A 19,663-nucleotide genomic window follows, 5' to 3' on the forward strand; every position below is an offset into this window, starting at 1 on the left:
ACAACGTTCTGTCATGAAAAAGCCCATATTGTGGTTGGCTTAGCTAAACTCTTAGAAAACATGTTTTGACCGACAGGTATTTTGAGGTACATCAGCAAGTTATGAACTTCTAAGCCTCATGGGGCCAAAATACCTTAAATATAGGTTATAATACATGCACTTGGTGTCACAAGATTTAAGACTTAGATGTGCATTATTTAGCAACATGTTTTAACATGGATAACTACCACATGTTCCCTGACTAAAACTTCGCAGTTGTTGAATCGCTTCATTCGGGGTTACAAATGTTTGATTTAAAATGTCTCACTGTTACTTACTGTGTCAGCAACCTTGACTAAGTAGGTTTACCAATTTGCAGACTGCATGCATTAACGTCTTTGTTAACAACATTTGGAATCCATTCAGGCAGTAATTATCCATAGACAGCTGACTAAAAGGATTTAAATTTAACTTGAATATCGGTAGTTGGGAGTAGCCTATTCTTTAACCATGTCGGGGAAGACATTAAATTCTCGCCATACTGTACCCTCAAGGCTGTTGAAGCAGTCGGTTGGAAGGAGGGGTGATTTGAAACCTCGTTTTAGACTGTTTGGAGAATAATAACTACAGAATTTGTTTCCGTTTTTTAAATAATATTCCCCCACGAGTCCCTGGCTGAGCACACAGTACACGTGAGCCGATTGTTCTCACAACATCGATGACGTAACTAAACTTCCCAGCAAATGCCGTCGAACATCACATGTCAGTGTAGCTTGAACTAGCTTATCACTTGCAGTCGGTAAAAAATGAATTTTGAAACACGAGATAGTGTTCTTTCCTTAACGCGAAATGTTTGCCATGTATTAGATTACTACACATTTAGACGGAATTTGTGAAGAATTCGTGAAGGACCGTCGCATTAGCCTAACTAGTGCTAACCAGCCAAGGTGTGTTAAACTAGCTGTCAAATGGCAAGTAAAATCAAGTGTGGGTCAACTTAGTTTTGGGGTAACGAAGTAAGTTTTGCAGTTGAGTTAGCTATTAAGACTAAAACTGCGAATAGCATAAAGTAATCAACTAATTACTGTATTTTACCTGTTGTGAATGTGGTAGCTTTCAATATCTTAATACTCATGATGCAACACACAATCACATCAATACCCTTATCAACTGTACTGAACAAAACATATTTTTGGACACTATTTGCTCACATCTTCTGGATTAGATTTCTTCAGTACAAAATTGGCAATGACAGAAATTATGATTTTAGTGTAGGCTACTAGGTAAAATAATTCACTAATAAGCATAAGCGTTTCAGCGTCTTAACTGCTAATGAATTTCCCCATTTACCTTAGTTGTTCTACATTAGTTATACATCGTCATGGATTTTAGTATTCTCTCCTGGTTGGTTTAGGCTATTTGAAGGTGTGGCCAAAGGACATATAATGTAATGACATGTAATTGCTTCTCTGCTACCCTTCTGGTCTCTTCTACATCAGCCTTGGTCTTCTTGCTCTCAATTACTCTGAATCTTTCTCAGTCCTGAAATCGTTCAGCAAATGACAACAGACCCGAAGTCATACTTTTGAAGAGCAATGGTTTTCTGTTACTCACCCAGAGAGAAGATGTCTCCTGTTGCCTGCCTGCTGGTCCTGCTCGCTGTGTCTCAGCTGACTCAGGCCCAGGCCCAGGCCCAGACAAAGATCTCTCTGCTGGATCTCACCACCAGCATTGGGAGCATCCTCCCCAGCCTCAGCCGGCCTGCCAACTCCAGCCGCATCTTCTACGGGGTGATGTTCGACGCAGGGAGCACGGGAACTCGCATCCACGTTTACACCTTCATTCAGAAAGACCCTGGTTAGTATACCGATACAACAGACAGCAAAAGGATTTGTTTGCTGTTTTCCGGTCATGCCATCAGTTTTAAAATGATTATCAGTGAGTTGGCGTATTGTGCATTTAATGCATTTTCACTCCAAGCTGTTTTTCAATGTAGATAATCCGGTGTGAACATCTGTTGTGTTTCAGAGGAGTTGCCTGTTTTGGACAATGAAATGTTCCATTCCATAAAGCCTGGTCTGTCAGCATATGCTGACATGCCTGAGATGGTAAGCTGCTTTATTTGGGTTTAAACATACAAGAAGATTGTTGACTAAAAGTAAAGGGGAAAAAAGTTTAAAGAAAATGTAAAGAAAAGAGCATGTTTAGAGCTCAACGGTGGAGTTTTTGCCCTCCAGATCAACAGGTCTTAAGTTCAAATCCTCCCCCCCACCCACCCCCAGTATGGTGCTTTGCATAAAAAAAATCTAAAACATTTCATTTGACTTGTCCTGTTTGCAAACAACCTGTTTCTATGTGCACTCAGGGAGGCCACACAGTCAGGATGATGCTGAAGGTGGCTAAGAAGACGATTCCTCGCCTGGAGTGGAAGAGAACGCCTGTGGTGCTCAGGGCCACAGCAGGACTCCGCCTGCTGCCTGCAGGGAAGGCCCAGGCTCTGCTGGAACAGGTAGGACAACCCCGGCACCACCAGGGGCACCCACATGCAGCCAAGATGATAGACGTACAGTAGCAGGTAGTGTGGCTTCTGGTTAGGTGATTGAAGAGGTTGAGAATTTCTTGAGGGGAAGGTGTTGTATAGAACTGTACTAGGTAGGACACTGATGTGATAAGCTGCTCGTATTGTGCACGGCTCTATTTCAGACAGATGGTGCTCGATCAAGCCCAGAATGGTTATCATGTATTAGGTAGATAACTGCTCAGTGAGCCAGGGGTCCTCTGGAGATAAGTGAAGATGAGCTAGGGCACCTTGAACAAGATAATACGCTTCTTTATTAATTCCTGTGGGAGAAATGAATGAATCCCAGGACTTGTCTTGAGGAGCAAGAGGCCACACAATGAGTTAACAACATGCTCATTGTCCTCCTGTCGTTCCAGGTCCGAGACGTTTTTGATGAATCTCCTTTTCTCATCCCAGACGACAGCGTCAGCATAATGAACGGCACAAATGAAGGTAATGTCTGGGCCTGCCTACCCATGTCCCAGTCAAACCGCAATCTAACCCATTCTTCTATCACTGTCAGTCAACTGCCAGTCTATACAGAGGAAACAGATCTCAATACCCCCTCCAGAACCCCATTTTGCTTTTCTTTGCAACTTCATATCATTGGTATTTGTTTACTGTAGCTGTTTTACAAAATTACTGCAGATTATCTTGATCTGTTATGATGACACTAGAAAATAAGGGAGTTCATTTTGGCTGCTGTTTAGGTTTTACCTCAAAGTGATGCTGTAATTATGTGGTAAATGTATTTTGTGGGTTTTCAAAGTCAAATGTTATGCCAAGGCATAATTGATTTGTCAGCGTTTCAACCTTGCTTTTCAAATTATAGCACTCACGTGCCATATACTCAAGCCTGAGAATATGCATGTGTAGTCTGACCCAAAAATTATGTTGTCATTTTGCTACATAATGAAAATGGGTTAATTCTCTTGCATTGACAGTTATTTGTTTGTACATTTTAATAGGAATCTTGGCCTGGGTAACGCTGAACTTTTTAACTGGTAGGTCTCTACATTTACATTACAATAAATACTGTGCCTTTCCTCAATCTGCAATAGAATTGAACAGTTTAAGAATTATGTTAAATACTCTCCCTTCCTGTGCAGTAGAGGTCATCTCTTTACAAACTATAGCTAAGCCTTGCTGAAGTGCCAGCTAGCTTATGATAAACCATTGCTCACAAGCAGATAACATCAATTTGTACAGCAACAGTGGAACCCAGTAAGATTTCATTCCTCAAAGGGGCTCATATTTCCATTATCATCCTGCACAGCAAGATTTCACACTTCTGCTTATAGATCCCAGGCCAATTTGTGCTTTTAAAGATAGCATCGCGAGTATGACTGATTCTACCTTTCCACCTGAAGTCATGTCCCTGTTAAAAGAAATGTTGCGTCATACGTGAAATATTTTGTAGGTCACTTGCATGCTCAGACCAAGAAGACAGTGGGGATTCTGGATTTGGGAGGAGGATCAACTCAAATAACGTTCCTTCCCAAATCTCAGGTTGGTACCCTTTCAAATCTAAATGTCTGTGGTGTTAAGGCACCAAAGCCTTCAATAGGTATTGTATATTCTGCCACTGACACCACAAGAATAACCACTCTTCATTCGCAGAAAACCATTCAAAGTGCCCCTGCTGACTACATTGTCAGATTTGACATGTTTAACAGTACCTATGAGCTGTACACCCACAGGTAACCAAGCTATACAGTGATGTTATTTTCCATTATTGTCTGTAGCTTGTACAGCATATTGACTGTGTTTCGTTCTTACTTTGACATTGTTCTCAATTGACTGTAATACAAAAATAAGGAAGTAAATTTAACGTAATTGTGCGTGGAATTATTCTTGAACAAGTGCCTATTTCGTATACAATGCATGACCATGATAAATACTAATTACATTCTGACGCCTACTAGCTTTTAATTGGCTCTGGATCGAACCCGTCACTTAATGCTTGGACTCTGAATGAAACTGTTTGGAGTATTGACCTAGATGTTGGAGCTATTTTCAGAGAGACAAATAAGAACTCCACTGGAAGGTTTTCCTCATAAAACATTTAATCAGTTTACAGTCATTTGGGGTTTTGTGTTTGGTTATGGTTACAAATGGTAAAAAAAACAATTTGTATTTATGATTATTATGATTATTCATATATGTTTATTTTATTTATTTATTATCTTGGAAAAATCGTGAACCGATTTTGAATCAAATCGTGACCCCAAGAATTGATTTGAAACGTGAGGTACCAAAAGATTCCCACCCCTAACCTGGTTGAAAACAAAAAACAAACAAATAACAAGTAATTACCATGATTGTAATAGTGTAAATATACCCTGATTTCCTCCAGCTACCTAGGAAACGGACTGATGGCTGCACGATTGGCCACCTTGGGAGCTCTAGGGGCTGAAGGTAGGAGTGAAGTATCTGGTTTTCAAAATGTTTTCATATAAAATCACATGGATCATAAAGACCCTCGTAAGTGGCTATAGAGTTGATACACTCGCCTTTTCAAATCAACGTCTGAAAGGCACCTGGCTCACCAGGTGTTTGATCCAACAACATGAAAGGCACTCTGTTCTGTGGTCCAGGGTTGGAGTGGAGGGTCTTCAAGAGCTCCTGTCTGCCTAAGAAGTTCAGCGATGAGTGGAGTTTCGGAGGGCTGACCTACAGCATCAGTGGGATCCCTGATGGTGAGACTGTCGTCTGCTCTGGAGGCTCAGCTTGTCTGGATGGATCACAAGTAGTAGGGGAGTCTGATGGCTGAGCGGTTAGGGAATAGGGCTACTAATCAGAAGGTTGCCGGTTTGATTCCCGGCCGTCTGAAAATTAGGTTGTTTCCATGGGCAAGGCACGTCACCCTACTTGCCCCGGGGGAATGTCTCTGTACGTACTGTAAGTCTGCTCAATGACTAAAATGTAAAGTACACAGAAACAAACTGGGCGGGGTGTCAGCGTGGCACCTGACAGGGGGAACACCGTCAGAAAGACTGGAACTCACATTCTCTTGTCGAACCACTCTGTTCACGGTCATGCTGTCTTCTGCTGGTCTGTCAGGTTTCTCAGGGTACAAGCTGTGCTACCAGGAGGTTCTGAAGGTTGTGAGAGGGGTTGTGCTTCAGCCGTACGAGCTGAAGGACAGCTCCGTCTTCTACGCCTTCTCCTACTACTTCGACAGAGCCGTCGACGCAGGCCTCATCGGTGAGACAAGGCTTTCTCCTGGCCTCCTCATACTGGTGCACGCAACTTACAGACACAAACTGGGTCATAACAATGACCTAGAATGATAGATGCTTTCATGTTCAAGACAGAGGGTGAAATGAGTCATACAGGAAGTGGTTGATTGACTCAGAAAAGTGATGAGCTATAGGTCTAGTCTAGTTATTAGAGAAATGACTACCTTCTGTAAGCCGAGAGCAGAAAGGGCACCAGATGTATTATTAGTGTGATGGAAATATCTTTTTCAGAGCTGCTCTCTTTATAATGAATGAGACCATGTGATGACAGGGCTTCTGATGAAAGGTCCATGACCCCCCCTGTATGCTCCTGCCGTTTCTCTTCCAGACGGGTCTCAAGGAGGGAAGCTGGAAGTCAGAGACTTCAAGAAGAGAGCTAAAGAGGGTGAGGCGCCGCCACAGTCACGACATGCATGACAATGCATCATTACCATGATGGAGCTGCTCTGGGTGTTGCTGGAGGCACAGGCTGCATCTCAATAGTCTCCAGTCTCTCCTCATCTCCTCCAGTCTCTCCTCTTCACACTGATGAGGAGACCGGATCCAGTAGATGAGGGGGGGAGATAATGACACACTGTCCTTCCTCCTACAGTGTGTAACAAGATGTCGAAGCACCATTCCGCCAGCCCCTTCCTCTGCATGGACTTGACCTACATCACCTGCCTGCTCAAGGACGGCTTTGGCTTCAAGGAAAACACAGTTCTGCAGGTCAGAATCCGTAGCTGAGTGCAAGTCTGAGGCTGAAGAGATGAAAATAGAGAAACGTAGAATTTCACTGTCGCTAAAAAAGGAACCGCGGAGGGGAGGTAGCGGTGACAGAGATGAAACATGACAGACACCACATCTAGTTTAGCTTTTTAACATTTTTTTAATTCAAATAAATACAAAAAGGCATAATGACAACGTGACGTCTGTTCCTGTCCTCCCCAGCTCACCAAGAAGGTGAACAATGTGGAGACGAGCTGGGCTCTAGGAGCCACGTTCCACCACTTCCAGAACCTGAAGATCCACTGAGGGAGCAGAACACACGGGGAACACCAGGGATCTACCTGACGCGTACAGTGAGATCCCAGATCTCCCTCACCTGACTAGCCAATAGGAGCTGGGATGGAAAGGTGCATCGTAGAAAACCCCAGGGAGTGTCTTTAATTTCTTTCAGCGATGACTTTGAAAGATTTCAACTGTGTATCTTTATATCTGAGTTTGCCTTCCTTGATTTAATTTTGTCTGATTTTTGGGGTGAATTTACTAAAGTGACGTCTCAGTGGCTGGTACCATAGTCAAGTTACTGTATCTCAGTTCTCAGTAGCTACTGACCTTGTGGAAGTTCAACACCTACCTTACATAAAACGCAAGTGAAACACTGACAACTGATCAAAGCCTAAAGCTGGTCGTTTCCAACATGACTACCATAAGGTCCAGTGTTTTATAGACATTTTGAGGGGCAATCGGTTTGGCAATGATTTGTGTGCTTCATATTACTAAAGAGTTCATATCTTACAAAACCAACCAAGGCGCCCAACATGAGCATGTGGATAAACTGCTCAGCCTTACTGTCAATAGCGGATCACAAATGTTGAATATGGTCTCCATAATGTGTTTTGTAACTCAATTATTATTTTTAACTTGTTGGTAGCAGATGGTACTGGTTGCAGAAACGGCATGTGTTTGCACATTTAATGTTAATTGTAATTGAATAATTCTATTGGTCGGTTTTTGAGGTGTAGGGAAAATTAGGAGTCTTATGAAACATTTGGTAGCCTTTTCATAATTAACTGCTCTCAGGAGAATGCACATAAGAGTTGATAGACAATGAATAAAATCATTTATCTATACATATACTTTCAGTTTTAATAAAACTCAACTTTTTATATCTGTGTCACTACTTCTTTGGAAGTGAATTTATATTTATCAGTTATAATCTACAGAAAGGTGGGTTTGAATAAACCTTTTACTTATCCCACATCTCCCGCCAAAAATAACATCATTGTTGGCAGCTAATTACATATCTACAGTGCTGACAGCAAAGAATGGAGTAATTGAGGAAGCTTGTTAAGGAAACTAGGGGGGGGGGGGGTGTTAAACAAAACACGTTGGCTATATTAGACAGCTGTGAATGTGGCGGTTCTGGGAGTGTTTTAGCATTAGTCAATCACACAAATTACCTTATTAACGATCATAATAGTTTGGGACTTTGCAGGTTAGTCTTAAGGATTCTGCTTCCAGAACATCACTCAGCTCCATGTCAGCGCTACCTTGTTTTGACTAGGGTCACCAGCAGTAGAGTTCTACATGTGCAACAAAGGGTCCCAGTGGACAACAACCTCTACAACAGAGCCACCACATCCTCGCCGTACGAGTGGCCAGCAGTTGTCATGGTCACCAGATCATGTGATTGAGAGAGGACCACGGAGTCTGCTGAGCCTTGAAGGATGAAGAACAAGAAGAAATATGAGCCACCAGGACCTCTCCTGGAATCACCGCGTAGCGATGACTGAGAAGCGTGCATCTCTAGCCATTATACAATAGCAAGGAAAACAAGTGAAGAAGTGAGCCTGTAAATTAGCTAGGGAAAGTGTGTGTGTGTGTGGGGGGCTACCTTGGGCTCTCAGCATAGCATGGTGCAGATTCATGGGTTCCACCCCTGTAGTCATGGTGACCATGTTGTCGCCAGCCTCCCCGTCTGCCTCCAGCAGACTGCTGTGGGTCAGGGCCTCTCCTGTCAATCACACAGCAGGCACCAGTATCACAGCAGTCGAGACACGGCAGACAAAAGGAGCAACACGCTTCCTCAGGGACGTTATAGCCCTCAACGATCCTCTGTGACTCACTGATCGCACAGCACTGCGACACACAAACTTATTCCTCGTGTCTCCACTTATTCCAACACAAGAGCAAAGCACTCTCCTTCCACCATTAGGACTTCAGTATTGTGTAAGATGAATTCAAAATGTGTTGAATTAATTTATAAACTACTTTGATGTTGCGCTTAATGTGTGTGTGGGTGTGTACAGGTTGGATATGGTGCTACCTGTGTCTCTGCCGTCGTTGCACTGGGCTTCCTCTCCATGTCTCTTCCTCATGTGAACGTTCCTGCTGCCTGACTGAGAGAAGGTCTTTCCACAGATCCCACACTGGTGGGGCTTCTCCCCTGTAGAACAACACAGCGTCACACGTCACATCATACAGGGGGGGAGTCAGATGGCTGAGCGGTTAGGGAATCGAGCTATTAATCAGAAGGATGCCGGTTCAATTCCCGGCTGTGCAGTTGACGTTGTGTCCTCGGACACTTCACCTTACTTGCCCCAGGGGAATGTCCCTGTACTTACTGTAAGTCGCTCTGGATAAGAGCGTCTGCTAAATGACTAAATGTAAATACAGCCACACCTTCACTCCATTAGCTTTATGTTGGGGGTTTTTACTGCTGCTGTTGGGTGTTAATGGCGGGGCTGGATGTACTGTGAAGCGCTGGCACACACACTGCACGGTCACTTAACGGATTACGTGTTTTTTAATTCAATTTTGGCACCTCCTGCTCTCACCTGAGTGCACAAGCATGTGTTTGCGAAGACTGGAATACTCAGCAAAGGAGCGCCCACATCCATCTGCTTCACACAAGAACGGCTTCTCTCCTAGGAGTGCATACACAAACAGTGACAACGACACAAGCAAACCACACACACACCTCTCACATCTGTAATAGCGCACCATATCATAACTTCCGATTAACAGCAAAACTTCCAGCCAACCTGTGTGCGTGCGTTTGTGGTTCTTGAGGTTTCCCGCGGTGGTGAACTTCTTGCCACAGTTCTTCTCCTTGCAGATGAAGGGTTTGTCTCCGTTGTGGGTCCTCATGTGGACCTGCAGTCTCTGCAGCACGTAAAAGCTCTTCCCACAGCCCTCCGCTCCACAGCGAAACGTACGATCATTTCTGACAAAATAGACACGGAAAAGCGTCCTGAATGTTTCTGTGTTTTGTGGCAGTTTTGCCTTTCTGTATTCCCACAGTATTTGATATGTACTTTTTGCTATGTCTGTCTAACAGACAGAGAGACAATATACCAGGGGTCCCCAAACTACGGCCCGTGAGCCGAACATGGCATGCGCACGCATTTGGACCAGCCCTCTGAACAAAGCCAGACTTATTTTTTGTCTCTTTTTTTTTAATACAAAATAAAAATGATTAAAGAAATCAGTTCACACTAATTAATATGCAGAACTGAGTAAATGTTTTGATTTCAATAGCAATGAATATGAGAAAAAAAAATCATTACAAAAGTAATGTTCGGATGTACGGTGCATAACAAAATAATGAACAAATCTAGCAAAATGAATACATTTAAAATCATAATAAAATCTCCCCAATAATACTGGTAGACACTCCGGCCCATGTCCTTTTCTGTTACAGACCGACCCGGCCCCACATTAAAGAAAGGAAAAATTATGTGGCCCTCGCAGGAAAAGTTTGGGGAGCCCCCCAATATACGCTTGATGAATGTTTGGAATATAGGTTTATACAAGTTCAAGTGTGCACAAACAGACAAAATTGGTGCTCTAAGCAAGAAACATAGCTACTGTGACAGAAAGGTAAAGACTGGGAAAGATGTGAGGGCGCTGGAGTTACTTGGCATAAAATATAAGTTCTGCCCTGGGTTCCAAGGCTATGAGGTGTGTTCTGTGTATTATTTAGAGTGAGGATTGTGTTCTAACCTGTGTGTTTTAAGGTGGTACTTAAGGTGGGCTGGCCAGGTGAAGGTCCTGTAGCAGCCTTCAAAGGAACAGCGCAGAATTTGCTTGGAGAGTGTTCGGTTGGTCCGTGCCGACAGCTCCCGTTTACCTTCCTCTGACGGAAAACTGTGAATGATGTCACCTAGGCAACCGGACAGACGCATTACAAAGAGGCTAAATAAGTCTTAGGATGGATACAAACCAGTACACACCGAGGCCCTAAACCTAATAAGTAACTGATGTAGACCAGGGAGGTCTAACTCCCTCACTAACATCACACGTTGTGTTCTAAGCTGAGTTTGTGATATTACCGTTAGTGCCACAACCAGCCTTGGCATCCTGGCTTGCCTTGGCATCCTTGGCCAGCTGTGCCCGTGTGGCAGCGATCAGGCTGTCGTGTGCCAGCTCCTGCACCCGCAGGTACCAGGGGGCGCTGCCATCCACCCCGTAGTCCCCCGACGAGACCACCTCCTCCTCCTCATCCGCACCATCGGCAGAGAAGATCAGGGATTCAGAGGAGGCTGCCAGACCTGGAGGGCAAGGCAGAGAGGAAGAGTCAGAAGAGGGGAGTCAGGTGGCTAAGTGGTTAGGGGATTGGGCTAGTAATCAGAAGGCTGCCAGTTCGATTCCCAGCTGTGCCAAATGACGTTGTGTCCTTGGGCAAGGCACTTCACCCTACTTGCCTTGGGGAAATGTCCCTGTACTTACTGTAAGTCTGGATAAGACTTAGAGTTAGACCAAGACTAACTCTGGATAAGAGCGTCTGCTAAATGACTAAATGTAAATGTAAGAGGAACAAATTCAATGTTACCACACACAGAGGATTTGGGAGAGTACAGGCATCCTTATATAGCTAACACACTCCATTCTAGTCAGACAGAAGAGATTGAGGGAGCGCAGAGCCTGTACCTTTCGCTAGGTTGAGCAGGACGTAGGATGTGCTGTCTGACTGCTGCAGGTCATGGAGGACGTGTGGGGGGCTAGGTGAGCCCCGGGGGGGGACCTGTGTCTGGACCAGGGGGCTCTGCTCAGCACCCCCCAACTCTGACAAAGGCGGGGACCTTGCAGACGCATGGCTAAGACCACCCTCTGAGACGAAGTCGGGTGCACAAGAACAAGATAAAATCATCCTTTACTAAAAGCAATCCACACAAATGTCAACTGGCTCTGATACACACTGATGTTTCTAAAGGCGCTGTTGGATCGTTGACATTGTGAACAGTGAAGGCTGACCTGTTAGCTCTAGGGGGCTGCACAGGGAGCTGTCGTTGGGGACCAGCAGTGGAAGGCAGGTGTGTTTGGGTTCTGAGTCTTCGAGACCCTGCCCGAGAGGGATGGACGCGTTCTGCACGAACTGAACCAGCAGCTTTTGAGAGATGACAGGTGTGCAGGACAGGTAAATGGGTTGAGCAAATATGTAAGGCAGAGACAGTCAGAGTTGCCACTTACAGACAGGGGATACTGTACTCATACACACGTAATATACATTCAGTGTAATATGTTGTAAAGGTATAACAGGTCTATCTGTCTTGAGTAGTGCATAACGTGATGGCTGGTGATATTACCTCAGGTTTGGAGTCAAGCTCATCAGAAAGCATGGATTACAATTTGTGATAACTGCAAGAGAATACGTTATTAGAAATAAATATTTAAAAGGTCCATCAAATTACAACAAAACACTCTCAGTAACTTACCGCTGATCGACCTGCTTACTGCGATATGCCCAGTTGGTCATAGGTTTTGAGGAGGAGTCATGTCTGATTCAATTGCACATCCTTGAGTCTGACTGTAAAGGTATTGACATTGAGTCAAGTATTGCAAGATGAATACATTATTTAAGGAGATACACACAAGAATAGTAGAGCAACTTAAATATTGTGTTCTAGCTGGTAGCTAGCTAACGAAATGCTCAGTGCCCGGTGAGTTTGTTATTGTTTCTCTTAGCTTGCTAGCTAGCTAATAGTAGACTATGGACTGTTTCTAGTCTGCAAGTTCGACACACAGCGCATCAGCTTTTGTCGCATACGTATTCAAAAAGCAATGTTCTAAGATAAAGCTCTACTTCAAGTTATTTTAATAGCTGTTTACCTGATATACTTTATCTACAGAGAGGATTGTGCTAGCTTGCCAGCAAGCTAACTGTTCTTTCACTGTCAACTGTTCTACGGAAGATCATAAGGTACAAGAGCACAACACTTCCGCGTATTATAGTTGCAGATCCATTGTACTTGACTACCATCTAGTGCAGGGGTGTCAAACTCATTTCGCATCGTGGGCCACATACGGCCTAGGGAGATGTCAAGTGGGCCGGACCATTAAAATTATACCATACTCTGCTATAAATAACCAAAATATCATGTCTTTCTTCTGTGTTATCTAGTTTAATTGATATAAAGACCATATCGTATAAAGTCCGTCCAACCGCTTTAACAAGTAATGATCTCTTCGGTGGTGTAGTTGGTTAAAGCGTTGTACGATTACATATTGTTAACGCGAATCTGGGATCCCAAGTTCGCGCCCCAGTCCAGTGAATCTCGTACGATATTCTTTAACTTTTACTGTGAGAAAATGACATAATTCTAAAGGCCTACGGATGTATCACAACATTTTAATGTGTGAGCACTAATATCAGATCAAAATGAACACATGTAGCCTTAATTAAATATTGAATAACGTAGGGTAGTCTACCGTCGGAGACAACCACTACGCCTCATTCAGCCAGTTTAAACGGCTGCTAGATGACGCTGTTCATTTTCAAAGCGCCGATAGTTCGGCTTTTTGGGCCGGCACAATCCGGAAGAAACCATCAAAGCTTCACAAGGCATCGTTCGCCCATCCCTAGTAGAGACCAAGGTATTAAATGATACCGTCTGCTGTTTTCAGTCTGTCTCAGTGATGCGGCTTGTCTTCTACTCTGATGGAAAGAGTGCGCCCCTTAGCGGATAATCCATGAATTGCAGCGAATTAAAAATATTAATTCCATGTCTTTTATGCATTTTTTCCACTTTCAAATTATCCTGCGGGCCTGATCGAACCTCCTTGGGGGCCGGTTCCGGCCCGCGGGCCGTATGTTTGACACCCCTGATCTAGTGGTTGCAGTGTTTTCGGTTTTCCTTGGTTCTGTCAAAACACCTTGATCAATCTCTACAGGATATATCATTATAATAATGTACTTCTCTATCCATAAATCATAGCAAAATTATGGTTTGTTAATTTATTTTAACAGAATACCATTATCCATAATCACTAATGATTTGGAATTATTTTATTAAGCAAACAAATGAATATTGTAATGTACAAAATGTGCCCTTTCACAAAACAGCACACTAACAACTTTAAGTTGTTACACTGTCGTGTAATTATGTGCTTGGATTTGTTTGGCAGCATAAATTGTGTTTAATTTTCCTAGTTTGTGTCTGTGTTGTTCCAAACCCAGCATTAAGACACCATATGATGATCATGTCTTTAACAAGATTTTGTGCAACTGAAACTTTGAAATGATCAACACACACATTTTATTGAGATAAGAGAAAGCGGGTAACAATAAAATACAGTTGACATTAAAATATGACACTCCCAATAAAAATCATATAGCAAATGTTTTCTGGTAAGCAAACAAGCCACCTGTTTATATCACATTAGAGATAATAACAGGTGTAATATATTTAAGGAAACATCCATGGTGTAAATAGTATTTCCTGTTACAGTTTTTTTACTAAAAATCACAATCAAATAAAAGCACCACCTTCACTCATTTACAATCTGAAGAAGTCTTACAATGTACTGGCAGATAAACCCTTTCTAGATACCTTACAATAGCATTTCCAGCTAATTCAATTATACTCAACAAGGAGTGTCTCGCGAACGCATATTTTATTCTGCACGCTAAACACCTACCTGAACATTGAGTACAAAGGTCAAGACTGAATCGCAAGCTTAACGTAAGCAATTCAAGTTTGATGGCTTTCAAATGAATCGTCATAATTGCCAAAACAAGAGAAAAAGGAAAGAGAAAAAGAGTACCTCTCTTTGTTTTGGAACTCCTTTGTGAATATGTCAGTGCAGTAAAGGATGTAGGCAAGCATTTATGACAATTACTGCTGTAACGGTAAACCAAATACCATTCACAACTTGTGATTCATATGTTCGTTTCTTTGTTGGGTTAATAAAGACCATGTTATCCAATTATCTAAAATGTCCTTGGAAGACTAGCTGTTGGTTCCTAGCAACTTAAAGCTGCTGGTTAGCTCTTTCTTTCTGTAACCCCTGTGTCACTCATCTCAAAGTCTTGCCTTGATTCAAATCTTTAACCTCCTGGACCGATACGCCATCAAATACATACGTGATGTATGAATATATGAATGTATGAATACCTTAACTTGACTGTGAATCTATGTAGAGACACATCACTGTGAATCTATGTAGAGACACATCACTGTGAATCTATGTAGAGACACATCACTGTGAATCTATGTAGAGACACATCACTGTGAATCTATGTAGAGACACATCACTGTGAATCTATGTAGAGACACATCACTGTGAATCTATGTAGAGACACATCACTGTGAATCTATGTAGAGACACATCACTGTGAATCTATGTAGAGACACATCACTGTGAATCTATGTAGAGACACATCACTGTGAATCTATGTAGAGACACATCACTGTGAATCTATGTAGAGACACATCACTGTGAATCTATGTAGAGACACATCACTGTGAATCTATGTAGAGACACATCACTGTGAATCTATGTAGAGACACATCACTGTGAATCTATGTAGAGACACATCACTGTGAATCTATGTAGAGACACATCACTGTGAATCTATGTAGAGACACATCACATCAAATGGCTGGACGCTACAGCTGCCTTCGGCATGGGAATGCACTAAGACTATTGTGCTAGTGAGTGTGAAGTCACACGACACAAGGTATAAAAATACAGAAGATACAAATGACACTGTCTTCAAAAGATTATTTTCATAAATAAAGTTTATCACCCTGAACATACTCAGGACATAGTAAAAAATAAAGCATTCAGCACATTTTCTTCTCTAGGGGTTTCGGCAAGTGCTTCACAACACAACCATTCAAAATGTACAACCTAAGAATAGCAATGATGCAGTCAGGGCTCCCAAACCTTCAGACCAATGAATTATCATGACTTTTACATTATTTGAAACCTTTTTCAGCAAGTGAGCATACGTTTCACATTGACACAACTGGTCACCAAACAAGTGTTACTCATTACACACGTGTTGAAGCTTTTGGTAAAATAAATACATAATTTGACTTACAAATTCTTAGAAATCATTTTCAAAATGATGTTTTCAATTATCTGATTTTTCTAGTTTCTCTATAACCGTGGGGACTCTGAACAGTTATGTTTATTATCCAAAACAGTAATAAAGACTTATTTACAACCAGTTGGGCACAGGAAGTACCCAAAAGTATGGACACAGGAAGTACATGCTGACACAAAAACCAGGTTTGACTCATCATACCATGTTCCATTGTTGTCCCCAGCTACCTGGTCAGATCACTGGGATACATGAGTCAGTCACGGCAGAGCTTTGGACTCTGAGAATCACAGAGCAAGTTTCAGTGGAGTTGGTCTAGCAAGGCAGAGAGCAGCAGAGGATCCTGTTCAGCTGTTACAGTGGCCTGGTTTAGGGATAGGGCATGCTGGCTGCAGCAGTCTAAAGAAGTATATAGGTCAAGGTATCTGTCTGGGAGAGATTGAGCTTTGGAGGCAGTTATTGACGATCCAGCAGTCATCGTCAACATCCCTAATCCTTAGTTCCACCTCTACCTGTTTTAGTCTGATGGATGATAGTCCTGTTTTAGACTAGGCATGAAATGACTCCAAACCATTCAGGGCACTCCTCCCATTCTCTTTCTCCCCGTTTTTATCGCTCTCCATTTCCTGCAGGCTGGTCTGCAGCTTGGCACAGATGCTGGGGTCTCCTGTTTTCAAAGCCTGCACGAACAGGCTGGCGTCTGCCTTCAGACGTTCCAGGTCGCTCTGGGTGCGTCGGTTCTGTCGGATCAGCTCCTTGGTTCTCAGCGTGATGTCAAGGAGGCCCGTCTTGCTCAGGATGTTGTAGGTGTTACAGAACCGTTTTCTCTTCTGACCTTCTGTGTTACTGTTGTCGTCGTCCAGGTCGTGCTTGTAATTATCGCCCAGGAAGAAAGGGTCCTGGGTTATGGGGTTACTAGTGTGGTTTGAAAGAGTTATAGGGGGGGACGGGGTGAACTCCGGTCTGCTGACAGCTGGGGGGGGCAACTCCTTTGCAGGGCTGCTGCCGGCACTTGAGTCTGTGACGCTGACAGTCAGTCTGCTTTGCGTTGAGGGGGACGGGCAAGGACTAGGAGTGGCAAGGAGGCTGGGAGTGGACGAGCCAGAGCCAGGAAGACGTCTCTGCTTGTCTCTGTGATGGCGCTGCCGGTGGCTTGAAGCCAAACTGTGGCTCCTCGTAGAGCCAGAAGAAGAAGAGCAAGAGGAGGAGAGACTGTCTCTTCCTGAAGAACTCGAGGTGTCCCCAGTAGGGTGGGGTGCTATCTTGGGATAGGACTTGAGGATGGGGAGATACTTTTTGGGGCGCCTGCGTTTCCCTGAGCCTTCCTTAGGGACAGAGGGGCTTTGGTTGGATACCACTGGCTGCAGGAAGACCACCTGAGACTGCTGGACCACCGGCTGAACCACCTCCACCGCAGGAGGGAAACTCCAGGGCTTTAGTGCAGGGGGGTTGTCACCAGGCTGGAGAGAATACAAGAGTAACACACAGATTAGCCCCACCACGACCAGCATGGCACACAATGCTTTATTCTCAGGCTGAAGAGCAGACATCTCACATATAAATCTAGAAAGTGCTCGTCAATCTCTTTCCCCATTTCCCCACAACTCCTATGATTTCTTGTGTGTAATCTGGTCTACCTGTTTCAGAACCACGTTGTTCATAATGATCATGGGGGAGAGGTTGGGGTAGGAACCCGCCACCAGGGCAGGCTGGGAAGGCTTGGAGCCAGAACCAGGACGCTGTGACGCCCTCTTCGCTCTCCAGCGAGAGGAACCTTCAGAGTCTGTTGGGTCCAAAGTGCCCATGTGTTCAGAACTAGCATCTGTACACAAAAGAGAGAAGAAATAGACAATGTTATGAATGTCACAATTTCCCAGGGGACAATGCACTCTGTATGGGGATTGTCTTTCACCAGAAAACATACCTGAGAATCCAGAGTCTCTCTCGGAGTCTCTTTTGAAACTTCCAGACTTCATGCTTCGTGATTTTCCTGTCGGTCTGGAGTGACCTTCAACTCTCCTGTTGGTGCTCATTCTGTGTTTTTTTCCCAGGTTAGATCTTATCACACCTTAAACCACACCTGTCAGAACATCTGAGACACTGGAAACAAAAATTGCAAATTCGTTATTATCAAAATGTGTATATATTTTTTTCATATGCACTAGTCGTTAGCATACATTGATTTATAAATACATAGGCTACAGACTTCTGAAACCATCAGGCATTAAGACTCCTTGACAGATAACTGTCACCTCACATCATTGCTGCTTCACATCCGTTACCGCCACTTCACTTCCCCAGACACCGTGACAATTGACACCTCAGTGTGACATTTTCATTTCTGGTAACTCTTGGACTGTACCAACTGTTTACACCGTGTTTCGGTTCATCGTACGTTCGCAAATTTATATTATAGTAAACATTTTGTACTCTAGCTTTACATTTGTATATTCAAGTTTAACATGTGTATATTCAACATTGCACTCGGTCTCTTTGTCTTTGTAATGTAGCAGGGCCAACATCAATAATGTTCATAGTGTTACCTTGTGTGATCTGTGCAAATGACCAACACATTTTGTATTTGACTTTAACCGAATAATAAACTAGTAACGACCAGAAACAATATGTTACTGACATGCGAGACTGGCTAACTTTACGATTATCTGGCTAGAACAATGCTCATCTGAGTTCTAGTAACTCGAGTGACCATGTGCAGTATTTACAAAATAATGTTATGTTCTGATACGAATGACTAGACTGTAGAATGTAAAAAGGAATTGCATGTTGAATGTATTTAGTAAACGCTTTTATCCAAAGCTACGTACAAATAGAGCATTTAGAAAGTGCAGCAGCTAATCAACATAGCCCGGTGCAACGCAGTCACGAGTTTTGTGTTTTTAAAGACGGCTATTCCAAAATTAGCTACCAATGTGTCCTACTAGGAACATAGCTAGTGCTAGCTACAAAACTAGCCTAGCTATCTTGTACTTGAACAAGCTCTTAACTAGTCAGAATAATATGTCCTTGTTGACGACACAGACAGTCTGGCAATAGTATCTTATCGTTTTGGGATAATATTGATGACCTAAGGGAGCATTAAACAGCTCACCAGGTTCCTAGTCCTTAGATAACCCTACCTTTGCTTTGGTTTTGCGTCCGCTGGCACCCGTCTCTCAGTCTGGCTCGGTCTTCCTTGCGGGACAGCTAGCTTGCAGTTACACGGTACGGTACACGGGACAGATACACCCCTGACAGCTCAGTCACATGTAAAGGGGTATATCTCGTTAAATTAGGTCCGATTCAATTGAATGATTAAGTCTCTAACCAAAGTATCTAATTATCAAGTCATACACTCGTTCACGCAGAGCAGAAACGTTCTCTAGCTGTACATAGCAGGGGGAAGTACACGAGATTTGATTGTCTTTGTACCTCACCACTCCATATTTGGACAAATGGGGCGTGGCCATCAGCAAAGCGCGTGAAAAGTTGTAGGCACGTCACATACTTTCTGCTTATGTATCCCGCCCACTTCAAGTATTTCACTGCTTCCTATTGGTCGAGGAATTGGCATCACGCCCAAAAACGTGACCAAGCTCAGAAGTGTGGCTACACGAGGACAGTCGCTATGGAAAGGAGGTGTCTGGAGGTGTACAGCGCAGGCTTTCTATATGTATTACGAGGTAATCCAGTGACGCGAGATAGTAGTGTTCCGTTTCATTACATAATAGTTCTTTGGCTGTGCCCCGTGGTTCACCTTTGACAACAAACAGGAGAACATTGAGTATCAGTAAGAGTACCCCAAACACGTGTCCGTACGACATTGCAATGCAGTTAATATTTACTCAA

At 43.4% G+C, this 19,663-nt stretch overlaps 3 protein-coding genes across 5 annotated transcripts; 1 reads left to right on the forward strand and 2 right to left on the reverse strand.

Annotated features, from left to right (window-relative positions):
- The first annotated feature begins 505 nt into the window (after positions 1-505).
- Positions 506-7,160, forward strand: LOC124468540 (ectonucleoside triphosphate diphosphohydrolase 5-like). Of its 3 annotated transcripts, none has more exons than XM_047021322.1 (14): positions 506-995; positions 1,598-1,836; positions 2,008-2,087; positions 2,345-2,488; positions 2,917-2,992; positions 3,508-3,543; positions 3,960-4,048; positions 4,160-4,239; positions 4,896-4,957; positions 5,137-5,238; positions 5,603-5,746; positions 6,110-6,166; positions 6,374-6,489; positions 6,712-7,160. In XM_047021322.1, exons 2-14 carry the CDS (start codon positions 1,605-1,607, stop codon positions 6,793-6,795), a joined length of 1,302 nt encoding a protein of 433 aa, XP_046877278.1. In that variant the 5' UTR covers positions 506-995; positions 1,598-1,604; the 3' UTR covers positions 6,796-7,160. The 3 variants fall into 3 exon arrangements, with proteins under 3 accessions (XP_046877278.1, XP_046877277.1, XP_046877276.1); XM_047021321.1 differs by having other exon boundaries at positions 506-950; XM_047021320.1 differs by having other exon boundaries at positions 506-926.
- znf410 (zinc finger protein 410) lies at positions 6,630-12,706 on the reverse strand. Its single transcript, XM_047021319.1, has 12 exons — positions 12,598-12,706; positions 12,204-12,295; positions 12,075-12,126; positions 11,743-11,875; positions 11,419-11,598; positions 10,821-11,039; positions 10,492-10,651; positions 9,531-9,712; positions 9,324-9,413; positions 8,813-8,932; positions 8,381-8,500; positions 6,630-8,205 (listed from the first exon to the last, which is right to left on the reverse strand). The coding sequence occupies exons 3-12, from the start codon at positions 12,105-12,107 to the stop codon at positions 8,108-8,110; spliced, it is 1,335 nt and encodes a 444-aa protein (XP_046877275.1). The 5' UTR covers positions 12,108-12,126; positions 12,204-12,295; positions 12,598-12,706; the 3' UTR covers positions 6,630-8,107.
- A 2,558-nt stretch (positions 12,707-15,264) lies between these two features.
- On the reverse strand, positions 15,265-19,247 carry cipcb (CLOCK-interacting pacemaker b). The gene is made up of 4 exons (XM_047021419.1): positions 18,955-19,247; positions 17,742-17,917; positions 17,455-17,639; positions 15,265-17,277 (listed from the first exon to the last, which is right to left on the reverse strand). Exons 2-4 carry the CDS (start codon positions 17,848-17,850, stop codon positions 16,366-16,368), a joined length of 1,206 nt encoding a protein of 401 aa, XP_046877375.1. The 5' UTR covers positions 17,851-17,917; positions 18,955-19,247; the 3' UTR covers positions 15,265-16,365.
- Between the last annotated feature and the right edge of the window lie 416 nt (positions 19,248-19,663).

This window comes from Hypomesus transpacificus, chromosome 6 (genome assembly GCF_021917145.1).
Source record: "Hypomesus transpacificus isolate Combined female chromosome 6, fHypTra1, whole genome shotgun sequence".
Lineage (NCBI taxonomy): Eukaryota > Metazoa > Chordata > Actinopteri > Osmeriformes > Osmeridae > Hypomesus > Hypomesus transpacificus.